The sequence below is a fragment of the Rhododendron vialii genome, chromosome 12a (assembly GCF_030253575.1).
Source record: "Rhododendron vialii isolate Sample 1 chromosome 12a, ASM3025357v1".
Taxonomy (NCBI): domain Eukaryota; kingdom Viridiplantae; phylum Streptophyta; class Magnoliopsida; order Ericales; family Ericaceae; genus Rhododendron; species Rhododendron vialii.
Genome location: NC_080568.1, coordinates 9044389 through 9062718, shown reverse-complemented (window position 1 = coordinate 9062718; position 18330 = coordinate 9044389). Strand labels below are relative to the sequence as shown.

Below are 18330 nucleotides of genomic sequence, written 5' to 3'. Positions count from 1 at the left end.
TGTCTTATTTAAATGCATAATGTCCTTTCCCCAAAAGGAAAAAAAAAAAAAAAAGAAAAAAGTATGAATAAAGGGAAGGGCTATAATTTGATATAAGCATTTTGATGAGTATTGAGGCATTGAAGGTGTGTGTATTGTTTTCGAGATTAATGAACATCTTTGTGTGACTTTTCACTTTACACGCATGCCTTGTGATTTCTTTCTATCCAGATATATGTGGGAGGAACAGTTTTTGTGCTAATTCGGATTAGAATGTTCACTTCTTTAACTTTGTTAATGGATGAAATATCTTGCCTCTAAATTGTGTTATTCTCACGCTATTACTTGAGAGGCCATAGACTATGTTTTGGAATTCTAATCGAGTGTCATCTTGTTAAGAATTTTGTGGGTATATTCACGGCAAACCCTCACGAGACTATAGCTCGTCCACTAGGGCAACCTAGGGGTTTAAAGGCATGTTGCATATGCTAAATGCAATCGGACTCCTCCGAAAAAGGATTAGGTAGTTGTTTTCATTTTCTTTGTTTTCTTTTATTTCTATTGCTCGAGGACTAGCAAAATGTAGGTTTGGGGGTATTTGATGAGCATAAAATGTAGTACTTAAAAGACGCTCATACTTGCATTGTTATTCTTGACTTTATAATTATTTATGTGGTATTATCATTTATTTATGTTTTGTAGGTATTTTGGGATATATCACGCAAAAACATTTCTTCCGAGACTTATGCGATGAAGTCTGATTCAAGTGGGCTCAACCCAATTTAAATTAGAAGATTCAAAAGAGCAAAAGCCAAAATCAAGCTCACGGAATTTTCCTACGATGGAATTGATTTAAGAAAATTTGGATTGCAAGGATTTTTGGTAATTCTCTGCATATGGCCTTGCACAGCTAATTAGGTGACACGAGCTATTGGCTTTTACTCAAACTCCTAAGGCAAGAATTGTTTAAGGAAAGGAATACTATATAATCGGTATTTACCGATTTAACGAAAGATTGATGGAAGGGGAATTACATTTCAAAAGGAAGTCTTGGCTTTATTAATAGCAAACAAAAGGAGGGTTGGGTGAGGACACTTCTTCGAGGAACAGAAGCACCACGCATCAGCCACACCATCACGGCATATCTCGAGCAGCAGCGACGAAGAAAGAAGGCTAGGAAAACTCTTTACATATTTTTCGTAAGCTTATTATGGAGTTCTTTTATTATATGAATATGTGTTCGTACTCCATAAGCGGCTAAACCTTTAAACTAGGGTTGAGGATGAAGCCCTATTAATGACTATTATTTATATGTTCATGAGATTTGATTTTACCCGATTATTTGGTTTGATTTTGATTAAATTGTTCTTACTCCAAATCAATTGTTAGGGATAGATTCTGGATATGAGTTCAATCATGTTTTTCTCATGATTTGGAATTGTCTTTAACATTGAACGCTGGATTTTCATTGTTAACTATAAAACTGGATATTTATTGTGATTTGTTAAAAGCGGATACAATTAATGATTCGGTTTTATACTTGTGAGCGGAGAGGAACAAACATTAGACTTCTTGATGAATTTTCACGATGATATTTTCCATGGTAACAGAATTAGCTTTCAGATTATCATGAAGAAAGTTTGGGTAAAGTCAATGATCATGAATATATAATGATACTAGTTAATGGGTGTGGATTCCGAAACCCTAGTATTTTCTCCTTTGATTAAAAAGAAATGTCAGTTTCCTCGTCTTTGATAATTTAGTTTATTGTTTTTACTTTTCACTTTTAGTTTAAAAATCAATCACAACTTTTGTCAACTAGGTTAGGGTTGGATCATTTTAAAATTATTTAGTTTTCCTATAAAAATCATAAGTCCCTGTGGGTTCGACCTCGCTCTTGCAGTACTATACTTCGGTACGATTCGTGCGCTTGCGAGTACATTAAAATTTCACATCAGCATGCCTCTTGCTCGGGCAATTCTGCTTCTGCTCGGGCAATCGGGTCATTTTCAGGCCATGAAATGCCTTAAGTCTTGAAAACTCCCTTGTTTGGCGATTCACCTACAAAACAGAACTAGAACACTCTACAAGCAAACAATGTTAACAATAACTAATTAGTAATTAAATTAAACTAAAATTAGACACTAGCGCACCCTACATTACATTCTCGGGTGCTTATCAACAATTCCCGTGGTGTAATAAAAGAAGTCTTTTCTTGATCAGGCCCAAACATGGCGATCTGATGATATCCTCGATATGCATCGAGAAAACTCATCCGTTCGTATCCAGCAATTGCATCAACCAACTGGTCTATCCTTGGAAGAGGGAAGATGTCCTTCGGGCATGATTTGTTTAAGTTTGTGAAGTCCACACAGACACGCCATTTTCCATTCTTCTTCTTCACAACAACAGTATTGGATAGCCATTCTGGATAGTAAACTTCCCTTATTGCTTTGGCTTCTAACAAACGATCTACCTCTTCAATTACAGCATCAACATGTTGTACGGCTGCCCTTCTTTTCTTTTGAATGACTGGCTGATGTTGTGGATCGACATTCAAGTGGTGGCAAATAACATCTGCATCCACCCCAGGCATTTCCTCTAGTGTCCAGGCAAATACGTCAACGTATGTCTTTAGGAAACTTATCAATTCAGCCTCTTCCTCTGCTGGCAACGATTCCCCAATTAAAAAATACCTATCAAGATCAGTCTCGTTGATCTGTATTTTCTTCAAACCCTCAATTCCCCTCTCAGTTAGGTCCTTTCCGATATCCTCGATAGTCGGTTCATCCGGGACTTCCACCATATGGACATGGTGGGTGTTTTGGATTCTCTTTACGATGGACACCAAGCACTGTTGAGCTATCTTCTGGTTACCCTTGATCTTTTCAATCCCATTGGATCCCGGAAATTTTACCATCTGATGGAAGGTGGAAGATACTGCCCTCATCTTGTGTAACCATGTTCTCCCTATGATCACGTTATATGAGGACGGCACATCCACCACCAGGAAGTCAGTTCGCAGTACCACTGTCCTAGCCCAAATAGGCAAAGTTACCTTTCCTAATGGCCACACTGCTCCTGCCCCGAATCCGATCGAGGGGGTTACTGATTGTATCAAATCTGCTTGTGTCAATCCCAACTTCTTGAATGCATCGTAATATAGCACCTCGGTGCAACTCCCTGAATCCACCAGGATTCTTTCCATGTCATATTCCCCAACTCATAGGATTATGACTAAAGTATCATTGTGAGGTACCAGGACTCCTCTCAGATCCTCATCAGTGAAAACTATGCCCTCGATGCATGTTTCTTCATCACGCCCTCTTTTCTTTCCCTACTGCATTACATGTTGGTCATGTTTGATTTGTCTTTGGAGTAATCTCACCTCATTCCTCGTATAAGGCTCGGCCAATCCATGTATCATATGGATTATGCCCTTTGGATTCTGCTCGTAATCCAATTCCATTGCTTTTTCTTTATCCTTGGGGTCTTCCTGGATAAATTCCTTGAGATAACCTCGTGAGACCAGATCATCGAGGTGCCTTTTAAACATCTCACAGTCCTCAGTCATATGGTCCCAATCCTTATGGTAGCTACAGTGCTGATTTGTAGCACGTTTTGTATTTTTATCTCCACCGAGACTTGGGGGCCACTTAAAGTAAGGATGATTCTTTATTCGATAAAGAATCCTATAGATGTGCTCCTTCCAAACCGTTGTAATGGAAAAGAAAGATTTGGGATCAGGTGCTTGTTTATTCGGCTTTCTCTTAGCCTGCCCATAGTCCTTCCTCTCTCGATAGGTCTTGGGCTCTGGCTTGTCTGCTTTCTTTGCAAGGCCTTTGACTAGCTCGGCAACTACCTTGCCGTCTTCCTAGAATATGTCGTCTTCGTTCCTGGCATGCTGCTCTATCCGTTCCATTAACTTTGCTAATGTTCTCACTGGACTCATGTTCAAGGACTTACGCAGTTCTCCCCGAACAGGCAACCCGATTTTGAACGTGGCAATCGTGTATTCCTCACTGCAACCTTCAATCTTATTGAAAGTCTCCCAGTATTTTTTTGCATAACTTCTGATCAGCTCATTCTCGCATTGCTTCATAAAGGAGAGACTCTCAAAAGTTTTTGGAGCTCTTCTGCTTGTTAAGAAACGAGCAGTGAATTCTTCAGCCAACTGCACCCATGTTCGGATGGAGCGTGGTTCCAACTTATGGAACCAAGACAAAGCTACCTTCTCCAAACTCGATGGGAACATCTTACACATAATTGCATCGTCTTCTTCATGCATAAACATTGCCTGCTGGTAATGCTGTATGTGTGCCACGAGATCAGCATCTGTTTCGTAGATAACAAATGTTCCGTGTTTCACTCTGCTCGGCAATCTAGCCTCCTGTAATTTTCTTGCAAAAGGGGAGGATGCAATATTCCTCAATGCTTTTCTTGATGCTTCTCGTGCAGTCATGGTTTCATCTTCTAGTCCTTTCGTTTTGTTAGGTCTAGTCCTTTCCCAATAAGAATCAGGTCTTTCGTACTTGTCCCTATGATGCTTCCTAGTCCCTTCCTCCTCAGGGGTAGAACTTCGGCCCCTGCTTCTCCTCTTTCTTGGAGAAACCCTCCTTCATTCCGATGTTCGGCTCTTGCTCCTGCTCCTCTCTTTTCGTGGAGAAGCTTTGTGTCGCCTTGGGGTTGGACTTCTGCTTCTGCTCCTTCTTCCTCGTGAAGGGGCTTTTCTGTATTTTACCATAGCATACCCGTTGCCTCTGGAATCTCTTCGAGACAATCCGGAATCTTCCGGGTGTTCCCTGATTCCTTTTAGCTTCCTGATCTCATGCTCTCGTTTTTTAATCAGACGAGCATACTCCTCGATTTCTTGCCTCTTTTTATCGAGAACATCTTCGCTATGGTGCACATTCCTGGAGTGTGCGATCGATTCATCCCTTCGGTGGGATTTACTCCTTCTCGTGGATCTCGAAGCCGTCTCTCCCTCTCCGTTTTTAGAGTTATCATGAACAGTAAGGGGCGGCCCTTACTCGTGGTCCTCCTGTGTCCGCCTTCGGGCTTTTTCGGAGCCCCAGGTGGAGATTTATCCATTCCTCCATCTAGCATATTCTTTGGGTCGTGTGGTGTTGCTGGATCTACTTCCACCATGGTCATATTTCAAAGGGAACTCTTTCGTTTCCCACAGACGGCGCCAATTGTAGGTGGACAAATTCAAGTATTGCTTTGATCAGCACTAGGTTGTAACGGCTTCTCGTGCCTCTTGACCGGAACCCTAGTTCGTCGTCGGAACCCTAATCTGCAAAACAGACAAGGAGTGAGCGCACCTTTGCCTCTTGTGGCAAAGGCCCTCCGATGCCTAAGTTAGTATCATGTACTGGCAATAAACCCTAAATATCAATAGGAAGTAACGTATGAGTGCAATGTATTGCGTACCTTTTACCTCTAGGTTTATCTTATATTTATAGATTCATGGATGCTTCTGCCCAAGTATCCGTGTTGCCCTAGGTTTCCTACCTCTTATAGAAAACCCAGGATATCTTGGATTCTCGTTCCCTTATCAGTTCATTACCTTAATCCTTGTAGGACTCTTTTCCATAACAAGTCGAACATCCCATTTCCGTTGGGTATCTTTTCCAGATCCTACATTCTCGGGATCTCATTCCTTAACGGAATACCACTGTCTCTGGACCTTTCTAGAGTGTTCCCTTTACTCCAATATCTGATTGGATTTCTTTCCTTGTTCGGCTGTCTCATCGCCGAACAGACTGCCTGGACCAGTCACTTCACATGTAACTGGTCCTTTATCATTTATTTGGACCATTACCTTCTTAGGAGCTCTCCTTCTGTTCGGCCTTCTCATTGCCGAACAAGCTACTTGGACTATTGACTTCTCATGTCACTATTCTTTTATTAGTCTCCTGAACCAATAACTTCTCATATTAACCAGACCTAGACCCCGTACAACTAGGTCCCCCGTACAACCTTCCTGGACCAATGACTTCTTATGTCACTGGTCCATATTGCCGAACACTGTATAACACGATGACTCCATTTTACAACGTGTTCGGGCCTTCTTACCCTTCCTTCTCCTAGGGTTATCACCACCCTAAAGCGGCGGTGGGAGAGTAGGACTTTGCCCTTGATGGATGTTTTCCGTCCTTCCAAGTGATGGCCACTTTTTCCGCTTAATTCAATAACCCCTCATTCTCATATCTGAGATCCGAGAATTTCTTTGTGTTTTTTTTCTTCTTTTTCCTTTTTCCTTTCTCCTAGCTTTTCTTTCATCATCGAGGTGCCGTTTTAGATTCTGATAATGGTAGTGGTGATCATCCTTGGACGAATCAAGGCGTAGTTATATGAAAAAAAGATTCTCATAAGACTAAGTCTTATCCTCAAGAATATATGTTCAAAAAATCAACTTGATCCTACACCGGTAGATTTACGAAAAATTGTTAAAATTAGACAATGAATAGGATTTTATGTTAGTCTTCCAATTTAAACAATTTGTTCATATACCTAAAGCCTAAAGGTGAGTTCATACTAGTATATTTTCGTCTTGAGACTAATACCAAATTATAACTACTTGTTTCTACTAAAAATACCATTTAGACAACAAAATTAAAGAAAAATGAGTTTGTTGTCTTAAGGTGGAGTTACACTATGCAAAAAGTGTAAAAGGTAAGTTTTGTTCTTATTCAAATTTTTTTTCGCGTTTGTTAGTTTTTGCGGCAAAATTTTGTGGGTTGCTTGACAAGAGGAATCAAAAAATTAATTTTTTTTTACTTTCATCCAAATATTTTTAAAAACATAGTGAATACTTTAAAAAATATTGATGCAACTAGAAGGTGCATTGGAGATGCTTTTAAGCCAACAAGTACCGTGAACCCTGTGGTTGAGAGGGGGAACAAAAAGGAGTAGAACCCTATCAGGACCCTCATCGAAAAGAAAAGAGAGCATTTTCTCTCTCTTCCACTCGTCATTCTTCGTTTCCAGATTTCACAATCAGGTAAATGAAATCCCTTTTGTTTACAATTCAAACAGAAGCTTTCCCTTCTCGCTCATTAATTAATTTGTCAGATTGCTGGTTCTTATTTCTCCACTCTAGACTAAAATGCATACATGTCTGTGTGCATATACATTGCCCTTCATTTTTCTCAGTGATTTTCTTGTTTATCAATATTATCCTTCTAAACCCATACCATAATCAGTAATTCGTGTTAGAAACCTTAATTCGTTTTTGGGTCAAAGTGCCCAGAGCTTGTGTAGCTGTAGTTACAGCCTTTGGATTGCAAGGAAGGTTAATGAAAGGGTTGTGCAGATCTGGTGATGAATAAAATGACCATGTAAAGATTCATCTTTTTCTTTATTTCTTAACAACTTCTCACCATTCTCATCTCTTTTAGGTATCCAAATATCTGAAAGGAATTCTCCTCCTCTACTTTTCTCACCCTTTCTCCAAAGCGATTGTTACTAGCGCGGGTTCAAGTCCTATGGAGAGACGTTGATATCCTTGTTGATGGTTTGGGTTTGGATGAGGTTAGGGTAGCTTAGTGTACTGTCTAGATTCTTTTACCATGTGATGGGGAAAAAACAGAAGGCTTGTCTAGTGATGGAGACGGTTTCATGTCTTGTCTTCCAATTGAGGTTCAAAACTGAGTTAGGAAGAGGATAGACTCGCAAATTGGTGTCACTATACAAAGCACTTCTAATTGTTTCAATCTTATTTATTGTGTATATTGTGACACATTTAAGAAATGCTTGTATGATGTGAAAGATTAGTTCAACTTAAGTTTGTGCAAGCTTTAGTAGCAAAGCTTATGTTCATTGTGCCCCATCTATTTAAGAAAGCAGAATGGAGCTGAAGAATGAGATCAATGACGAGTAAAAGAATGGTAACAAATATGTTGATGTAAATCTTACATGTCATGTCTAATAGTCCTGAACTGATTAAATGAATTCCACAAGGTGAACGTGATAATGAATTCAGTCGTTCAAAACTCTTTCTTTCCTTTCTTTAAGGGTGCTAAAGGACACAACTGCACCTTTTTGTTTTCATGTATCCTTATTCCTTACCTTTGCGCTAAATTGAAGCGGCAATCTGCGTTAGGATTTAATTGCATTCCCTGATTTTAATTTTCTGCGAATTTCATAAAGTTGCAGAATGAAGAGGAATAAGAGATCTACTTCAGATATAATCAGTCATCTGCCAAGTAATGTCACTGGAAATATTTTGAAGGGCTTGCCGCTGAGGGATGCAGTGAGGACAAGTGTCTTGTCGAGGAAATGGAGGTACAAATGGGTAACGCTTCCAGAACTAGTTTTTAATGACAAGTTCTTCCTTGAAGGGTGGGACAACGGAAAAGTCAAGGGAGTTATTTACCAAGTTCTACTTTTTCATCGAGGGCCATTAGTTAAGTTCAACCTGTGGTATCGTCCGCTTGAAAGCTGTCTTGATATCAACAATTGGATCTTTGTCCTCTCAATGAAAAATATCCAGGACTTCACTTTTTCCCTTCATGGCGGCCCGCGCCATGAAATTCCTTGCCACTTCTATTCATTTATGCAACTGAGGGATTTGGATCTCGGTAATTGTGTTTCAAACCACCACCTACATTCAACGGGTTTAGCAGGCTTGTTAACCTTAATTTCTTTAGGGTGACTATTTCTTCTGAAATGTTTGGACTCTTCATCTCTAGTTGCCTCCAGCTAGAACGATTAAGATTGCGTGGCTGCTCCGATTTTCACTCCCTGGAAATCAATGCCCCTAATCTCAAATATTTCGAATTTTTTGGCATCTTTGAATCAGTTTGTCTCGAAAACACCCCCCTCCTTGCAGAAATTTCAGTTACTTTGGGTTCCTGGGATAAACGGCCCGAGCAAGAAACAGACATCGAATGGGCGAAGTTCTTCCATTCTTTACCTGCTATTGAGGACATGCACTTGGATAGCTCCATTTTGGAGGTAAGAATGCTTTACTACATAGAAATCGTCTTCATTTGTAGACTATGTTTCTAATTCCTTCTTTCTGTATTTCCTTCAAGTCATTTGATGCTGGTAATGTTCCAGAGAGACTTCCAAGTACTTTGGACCAACTCAAAGTTCTGGTTTTATCTGATGTTTGTTATTTCAATCTGGATCATGTCTCATGGGCTCTTTGCTTGCTTAGAAGCTCGCCAAACCTACATAAACTACGAAGCAGTGTGAGTTACGGCAGAAGTCTCTTTTTTGCGCTCATCCTTGCTGTCATGTTTTGGAACTTCTTAATGATGCTATTTTTTCTATTTGTTTCCCCTAGATAATGGACAATGACATCACCCCAATCGAGGATAATGTTACAGAATTTTTGCAAGCGCAAGATTTTTCCAAATTTTCACTGAACCGGCTTCGAGAAGTGGAGATCCGGCATTTTTCAGGTGCAGAGGCCGAAATGCACTTTGTCAAGATTCTGTTAGCACATTCAAAGGTACTCGAGAAGATGGCAATATTGCATGAGCACGGAATGTGTGCCGAAAAAGGATTTGCAATGGTAAAAGAGTTGATACGATTTCCTAGAGCATCTCTGAAAGCAGAATTCATCGTTAGTGAGACCCCTGATGAGTGAAGGTACTTGTTTAAGTGTCAAATGCTATTTTTGTTGGGAGTAGGTACTAGCTACAAATATTCATTTGGGCAAATTACGGTATGGGGCAAGAAATCAACCGTTTCGGTTGCATCTCTCTTTTAGATAATATCGCGGTTCCATTTTTTGATGACACGATAAGTTCCATAGCTTTATTGTGTACATTTGGTTAAGAAAACTTTATTGTGTACATTTGGTTAAGAAAACTATGTTATCAGCTATGTGTGAGAGTTGTCCTATTTTTTCTCATGATGCAGTGGTTCTTGTCCATCAAATTGCGCAACTCAAATTATAAAGCCAACAAAGCCAATTCCATCTCCCTTAAATTATATAACCAACATATATTTCACTCTGTCTCAAGTCTATTGAAAAGCTATATCTCTTCTATTGAATATGTATTTTTTGATGGCAATTTTGCTCCTTTCATTTTGATTCTGATCGGACGTGATAAGACACATGATAGGCTTTTCGTCCAAAATGTTCAACACCGTTAACGATTGGATAAAATAGGAAGCAATCAGAAAGTTGAGGCCTTGAGGGGATAAATTTGTCGAATTAGTAGTTCAAGCACGAAGTAGAAAAATTTGCATAGTTTAGGAGATTAAAAAAAATAGAAAATTAGAAGCCGGTCCTCTTTTTTAGGTTCGGTTTGAACCTAACCCTGAAATATTTTCCCGAACCTAATAGGCTTGGTTATGTGCATGATGGACTATTTTGCCCCAAAATCACTGCTCGTGCTCCTTTCCTACAACCCGCGGACAACAACGACGACTACAACCACCACTCAGATCAGGCTGGTGCGGAATCACCACCTCTGTCATCTTTCTCTCTCCGGCCATCTTCCTCCTCTGACGAGCTCCACCTCGGTCTACTGTCTCTTTGTCCAGATCTCTTGCTGCACACCCGACAGCCATGGAAGCCCTCTCTGTAACTCTGCCGGATCCGCCTCCACAGAGGACCACCTTATCGACATCGACGGCCCTGCCTCTCCGCCGTGCGCGGTGGCCACGTTGTTGATGCAAGAGGCGCACAGGAAGGAGGCAGCCCAGCTTGAAACGGTTTACGAGGCGTTAACTCCATTAAAAGTGATTGTGTTGAGAGTCAACCACGTAGCGGATGCTGTGTTCTTTCTAGCCTCCGATGAATTTGCATTTGTGACCGAGCATGACCTCGTGGTCGACGGTGCATACGTAAGTTGATCTTCAGCGTCCAAAAATCAAATTGATCTTTTGTGGATACTGTACTACATTGTGTAATTGTTGATTTTTTTTTTTTGGATCCGCTGTAATTGTTGATATTCATTTCACTTTTTTTACAAATAACTATATTTGATTATTTTGATTATTTTTTTTTTCAATTTTTGTTTGTGTGTATTTTCTATGAGAATTATATATTTTTCTATGAGAACTATGTATTTTCTATAAGTATATATAGAGAGAGATTGAGAGAGAGCAAATATTTTTTCCCAAAGTTACTTAAGCAATTGAATTGTAATAGTAAGGCTTTGGCGCACATAAAGCTAACTAAAAATTCAATTCTAAATTAATTTATTACCTTTGTGAACTATTAATTTTTTACTTTGATTACTTTTTTAAGACATGGCGGTGAGAAGATATATAACTATATTTAATTTTGATTACATTTTTTGTTTTTGTTCAATTTTTATTTATATTTGTATTTTCTATGAGAACCGTGTATTTTTTACGAGAACTATGTGTTGTTCATGAGAACTGTCGATGAGAATTGCGTATTTTTCTATGAGAACTGTATATTGTCCATGAGAACTGTCTATTAGAACCGTGTATTTTCTATGAGAACTATATTTTTTTTATGAGAATTGTGTATTTTAATGTGTGGTAAGACTACGTGAACTATTATTTTTCAGTTCACATAGTCCAGTTCTCATATGTAATTCACAAAGCAAGTTTTCTATGAGAACAATCACTTCTCATAGTCAATTCTCATAGAACTGATTATAAAAACTGATAGTTCTCATAGAACTGACTATGAAAATTGACAGTTTACATAGCTAGTTCTCATAACTCAGTTCACATAGTCAGTTCTCTATGAGAATGGACTATGAGACTTGACAGTTAAAATTTAATTTTAAATCAATTTATTTTCTATGTGAAGTATTATTTTTTTACTTTGATCACTTTTTTAAGATATAGCAGTGAGAACATTTATAAATATATTTGATTTTGATTACATTTTCTGTTTTTGTTCAATTTTTGTTTGTGTGTGTATTTTCTATGAGAAATGTGTGTTGTTTATGAGAATTGTCCATGAGAACTGTGTATTTTTCAATGAGAATTGTGTATTGTCCATGAAAACTCTGTTAGAACCGTGTATTTTCTATGAGAACTATATATTTTTTATGAGAACTGTGTATTTTAGTGTGTGGTAAGACTATGTGACCTGTGTATTTTTCAATTCACATAGTCAGTTCACATAGTCCAGTTCTCATAACCAATTTACAAAGTTAGTTCTCTATGAGAACAGTCACTTCTCATATCCAATTCTCATAGAACTAACTATGAAAACTGGCAGTTCTCATAGAATTGACTATGAGAATTGACATTTCACATAGTCAGTTCTCATAGCTCAGTTCACATAGCCAGTTCTTCTATTAGAACTGAGCAGTTCTCATAGAACTGACTATGAGACTTCACAATTCTCATAACTAGTTTACACAGCCAAGGGTATTTTTGTTCAAAATAATATGATTCAGGAATTGATTCGAAAAATATAGCTTTCATAGTCTCAGTTCTTATAACCATAGTTCAGGGGTATTTTTGTCTAAAATAATATATTAACTCGAGCTATGTGAACTGACGGAGATATTTTTGTCCGAAATATTATGTTAGTTGGCTATGAGAATTGACAGTTCTCATAGCAAGTTCACATAACCAAGGGTATTTTTGTCCGAAATAATATGGGTCAGGAGTTAATTCTAAAAATATAAATTTTACTAAAAATAGGCATGTACACAAAAAGTTAAGAAGTAAGGGCAAAATAGTAAAAATGCATGAAAAGTCAAGAAAATAAACTGAAACAAAGAAGGGATATTTTTATCAGGACTTTTTGGGGTTGACCTCTAAATTCCTCTAAAAAAAAGGGTGATGCTAATGCCATGATAGAATTTGTTGGAGCCATGACAAAGTTGTGTTAATTTACATTTTCACCCTCCCACCTGACGCCGTATGAAATGCTTACCATTCTTCTCTCTCTCTCTCTCTCTCTCTCTCTCTCTCTCTCTCTCTCCTTCGTCAACTACAAACTCGAACAATTCCTTCACTCTACCTCCGTCCCATTAAAGTACAAAGTGCTCAATCTTCAGTCAATAAAACTCAGGTCCATTCTAAAAACTCACACAACTATCCTACAAAAATGGGCAAAACAAAATGCTTCTCTATTTTGCGAGCATCAGATCTACCTCCGACTCTCCGGCAAAAAACCAATTGCTGCTCAATTTTGCAAAATAATCATTGTACTATGATGCTTACGTTTAGGTTTATCAAGAAAAGTGGGTCTTGCGGCGATCGGATTGCAAGATGGAAATACAAGTCACAAGGGATTTGAACTGGATCGATGTATAGAAGTGAATTCGGTTTTCAAGAAAAAAGAAAAAGAGGACATAGCATAGAGAAGTGTGGTATTCCGATGTGAATGGTATTTTGGGAACGGCTATGGTGTACACCTAGCATACGATATGCACCAATAATATTTACCACTGAGAGACATAATATTTTACTAATAGGTGTAACATTGATATAACATTTTACCAAATAGGCGTAAAGTCTTTCAATTTAACCAATTCGATCATGCAATGCTTTTTGTCTTCAAATTAATGCCAAAATACCACTTGTTTCCACCAAAAATACCATTTAGATAACAAAATTAAAGAAAATGAGTTATCTTAATTAATGGATATTTTTAACCAAAAATACCTTTTAAACAAACTCACTCTAAGGTTGAGTTTCGGTTAACTTTTAAGATTTATTAGTAATTTTGTTCTTATTCAAAAGAACCGCAATCGTTAATTTTGAGCCAAATTTTTGTTGATTATTAAAGTAAATTTTTATTTATTTTTATCCAAATATTTTGAGAAATACATCTTTTAAGCTAAAAAAGTGCAAAAAATGAAAAAATTTAGCTTAAAAGTGGATATTTTTCAAAATATTTGGGTTAAAGTAAAAAAAAAATTGACTTTCCAATAATATACTGAAGTTTGCCGCAAAACTCACAACAAAATTTGAATAAGGAAAAATTCAAAAAGTTCCTTCTTAATTTTTCCTACTTCTTACATTTCTTTCTCTATCTCTATCTATTTATTACCTCTGCCATTTTGTAAAAATAATTTCAACACCAATCCAAACATAGACTTAGGGGAGGCTTAGTGGGGGCTCCGGCTGGATCCCGAAAAGTTGAGTTAACTCGTTTACTGTGGAGACTGGAGAGAGAGAGCGCAGTAAAGAACCCGACGAAAAAGAGAACCCTAATTGTCGTAGCCGAAAAGGGGCATTTTCTCTTTTCTACTAATCATACTTTGTTACCAGATTACGCAATCAGGTATAAATATCCCTTTCGTTTACATTTCAAACAGAACCTTTCCATTAATTTGTCATGATTCAGATTGCTGGTCGTTTTCTCCGTTGTAGACTAAACGCATTTATGTCTCTGTGCATTTATTCTTCTCGCTGCTCTTCTTGTTCATCATTATTACCCTTCAAAACCCATAACATAATCAGTAATTCGTGTCATAAACCTTAATTAGTTTTTGGGTCAAGTGCCCCGAGCTTGTGTAGCTGTAGTTACAGCCTTGGGGTTGAAAGGGAGGTAAATGAAAAGGGCTGTATAGGTTTTGGTGAGAAATAAAATGAACAAGCAAAACAGCCCCTTTGGATTGAGGGTTTGGTGAGAAAAGAAAAGAAATCTCACCCCTTGTTTGGATAAATAGGTGAGAAATGACTGGGATTGTGTGCAAATGCAAGGCTGATTTTGTTTCTCACCATTTCTCATTAAAAATTATGAGATTTCATGAGAAAACATAACCCTTTCTTTTCTAAGAGACCACTCAATCCAAAGGGGCTGTAATAGTTTTCCTCTTTTTTTAGTTCTTATCCTTTGAACTACTATTTCTCATCTCTTTTAGGTATCCAAATAAGTGAAAGGAATTCTCTTTCTTTTCTTTTCCTTTCTCACCCATTTCTCACCATCCAAAGGGATTGTTGTTAGTACGATTAGGTTGTCACCTTGTGGTTTCAAGTCCCATGGAGAGATGTTGATTTCCCTGATGATGGTTGGGTTGGGATGGGACTATGGGAGTGGGGTAGTGTAGATTCTTTCACCATGTGACTAGAAAAAATAAAGGCTCATATGTTGGTGATGCAAACTTTTTCAATCTCTTCGGATTGAGGTTCAAATAGTAAAAAATAGAGTTTGAAAGATAACAGACTTACAACTTGGTGTTATTTTATGAAGCACATCAAACGGTTTCAATGTTCTTTATTGGTGTGGTTAACATATTCTAGTAAATGCTTGTACGGTCTGAAAGATTAGTTTAACTTAGGTTTGTGCAAACTTTAGCCGAAAAGCCTGCTCTGATTGTGCCCCAACTACGTAATAAAGCAAAATGGAGCTGAATAATCAGATTAATCATAGGTAAAAGATGGTTATCGAATATGTCGATGTAAGTCTTGAATGCCCTGTCTTACTGTTCTGAACTAATAGACCCAATTCCACAAAGTGAATGACATGATTGGCTTAGAACTTTTTCTTTCCTTTCTTTTAAGGGTGCTAATTGACACAATAACACCTTCTTTTTGTTTTTTCATGTATCCTTATTCCTTGCCTTTTGATTGATGCACTGAATTGTAGTTCTAATCTGCATGGGATGCAATTGCATTACGTGATTTTAATTTCCTTCAAATTTCATAAAGTTGCAGAATGAAGGGGAATAAGAGATCTACTACAGATATAATCAGTAATCTGCCAAGTAATGTCACTGAACATATTCTCAAGGACTTGCCATTGAGGGATGCAGTGAGGACAAGTGTCTTGTCAAGGGAATGGAGGTACAAATGGGTAACGCGTCCACAACTGGTATTTACTCACCAGTTCTTCCTAAAAGGGTGGGACAACGAAAAAATCAAGGCAGTTATTTCCCGAGTTTTATTGTTTCATCAAGGGCCATTAATTAAGTTCAAGTTTTGGTATCTTCCCTTTCAATGCTGTCTTGATGTCAATAATTGGATCTTTATCCTGTCAACAAAACATATCGAGGACTTCACTCTTCTTTTTCACGGTGGCCCATCCTATGAAATTCCTTATCACTTCTATTCATTTCTGAAAATGAAGAGTTTGAAACTCGCTAATTGTGTACTCAAATTACCACCTACATTCAAGGGATTTAGCAGGCTTGTTAACCTTAATTTCCTTTATGTTAATATTTCTTCTGAAATGTGTGAACTGTTCATCTCTACTTGCCCCCTGCTAGAACGATTGAGTTTGCGTCACTGTAGCGATTTTGACTCCCTGGAAATCAGTGCCCCTAATCTCAAATATTTTGAATTTATGGGCACCTTTGAATCACTCTCTCTCGGAAATACAGCCCTCCTTGCGGAAATTTCAGTTTCTTTGCTTTCTTGGGAAGAAACAGACTCCAACTGGGTGAAGTTTTTCCATTCTTTACCTGCTATTGAGGACATGCACTTGGATAGCTCCTTTTTGGAGGTAAGAAACCTTCACGTCATAGAAATTGACAAGGTTTGTTGATCATGCTTCTAACTCTTTTTGCCATACTTGCTTCAAGTCATTTTTTGCCGAAAATGTTCCTGAGAGACTTCCAAGTACTTTGAACCAACTCAAAGCTCTGGCTTTATCTGATGTTTGTTATTCTAATCTGGATCATGTCTCATGGGCTCTTTGCTTACTTAGAAGCTCGCCAAACCTACATAAACTTCAAACCAGTGTGAGTTATTGCAAAAGTCCCTTTTTCCCGGTTATCCTTACTCTTATATTTTGGAATTTTCTAATGATGCTATTCCTCTGTCTTTTCGCCCCTAGATATTGAATATCACCCCAGTCCAGGATCCTGTTGTGGATTTTTTGCAAGCGCAAGATTTCTCAAAATTTTCACTGAACCATCTTCAAAAAGTGAAGATCCGCCATTTTTCTGGTGCAGAGCCTGAAATGCACTTTGTTAAGTTTCTCTTGGCAAATTCAACGGTACTCGAGAAGATGGTAATATTGCACGAGCACGAAATGTCCGCCGATAAAGGATTTGCAACTCTAAAAGAGTTGACTCGATTTCCAAGGGCATCTTCAAAAGCAGAACTCATTTTCGATGTGACACCATCAGACGCAGTTTAAGTGTGTCTGATCCTGATAGTTTCAGGAGTATCTCCAAAGATTGTAGTATAGGTAAATTGTGAAATGGGCAACGAATTTTTGCTGCTGCTTTTTTTTGTTTTTCTTAATTTTTTGCAAGTAAACCACCTTTTAAGGTTGCCTCTGTCTTCTTGATAATCTCAGAGTGGATTATTGCACGTGATGAGAAGAAACTTCGCTTTAATCGTACTTTTGCAATTTGCTTCTCATGTCATTTGCTTCTCATCCGCCCATGAGTAATGTAGATGAATTTTGTGCAATTGTTGAGCAATTTTCTTTTTTGATCTCTCTTTTGGCATTTGGAACTATATTATAGTAGCTTTTTAGAGAGTCTACCCGTTGTGCCAAAATGGATTTGCCCAAAGTCTTTTTTTAGCTTCAAAAGCCAAAAAAATAACTATTTTATCGCACCGGATTGGTGTCATTTGGCACAATGTCGATTCGATATTAATGTTTGGATTTTTAATTGCATATCAAAATGGCTTGGATGATGTTGAATAAATACCGGTAACCATCGGCATTGCCATTTTTTTGGCATCAACAAATGGAGTAACAATTAGTGGATTTGCCCGTATTGCAATCATTGAACTACTGGGGGATTCCCACAGAATGGGGATCCTGTTGGGCGCTTCAATTGCAGTGTATAATTTAGGTCGTTCAAAGTTTCTTCAACAGTCTAGATTTCAAACATTATCTTACATATACTACCTCTGTACCAAAATCTTTGGACTTTTTCGATATTCGCACCGTTCTTTAAACTATATATTCCACTATGAATATTTAAAAATATGTAATATGAATCTTATTTAATAGTTCTTAATTAGATCTAAGAGTTTAAAAGACGGTGCGAATATCGAAAAAGACCAAAGATTTTGGGACGGAGGGAGTACTTATTTTACTTGTAAGATAATATTCAACCATTACACTCAAGTATAACCTAAGTTAAAACGGAAATTCTATCGACCCCATAAAGCTTTCTCGAAAATTCCCTTGAAAGTGAATGATACTATTAGCAACGATACTTTGAGGATCTATATTCGGAATAAAAATTAGAAGATTTGATCATACACTTACCGGTTATTAGATTAAGCTGATTTTTTGAAGAAAACTCAAAACATTTCTTTGAAGTTTATGAACCTAAAGCATTTATGCAGGATTTCAGAGTGGGCACCACATAGCCATAGGTAGCCTTAGCTTTGGGATTTTCATCCGAAATTCTTGGTTCTCTTTCCTTTTTTAGAAGTCTCAAAAGATTGGTTATATCTTCTAATTTATAATATTTTTTAATATGAAATATGAATCTTATTTGATAAATCTCAATTAGCTACTATACGCAAAGT

General features: G+C 37.7%; 2 protein-coding genes across 5 annotated transcripts; both read left to right on the top strand.

The window, feature by feature from the left end:
• Nucleotides 1–6879: 6879 nt before the first annotated feature.
• On the top strand, nt 6880–9847 carry LOC131310497 (F-box/FBD/LRR-repeat protein At1g13570-like). Of its 4 annotated transcripts, none has more exons than XM_058337553.1 (6): nt 6892–6985; nt 7228–7322; nt 8140–8564; nt 8816–8940; nt 9046–9179; nt 9275–9847. In XM_058337553.1, the coding sequence occupies exons 2-6, from the start codon at nt 7306–7308 to the stop codon at nt 9276–9278; spliced, it is 705 nt and encodes a 234-aa protein (XP_058193536.1). In that variant the 5' UTR covers nt 6892–6985; nt 7228–7305; the 3' UTR covers nt 9279–9847. The 4 variants fall into 4 exon arrangements, with proteins under 4 accessions (XP_058193534.1, XP_058193535.1, XP_058193536.1 ...); XM_058337550.1 differs by having other exon boundaries at nt 6959–6985; nt 9021–9179; XM_058337551.1 differs by lacking the exon at nt 7228–7322 and having other exon boundaries at nt 6880–6985; nt 8134–8564; nt 9021–9179.
• Nucleotides 9848–14181: 4334 nt separating this feature from the next.
• LOC131310495 (F-box/FBD/LRR-repeat protein At1g13570-like) lies at nt 14182–17271 on the top strand. The gene is made up of 4 exons (XM_058337548.1): nt 14182–15262; nt 15547–16333; nt 16413–16571; nt 16667–17271. The coding sequence occupies exons 1-4, from the start codon at nt 15234–15236 to the stop codon at nt 16970–16972; spliced, it is 1281 nt and encodes a 426-aa protein (XP_058193531.1). The 5' UTR covers nt 14182–15233; the 3' UTR covers nt 16973–17271.
• Nucleotides 17272–18330: the final 1059 nt, after the last annotated feature.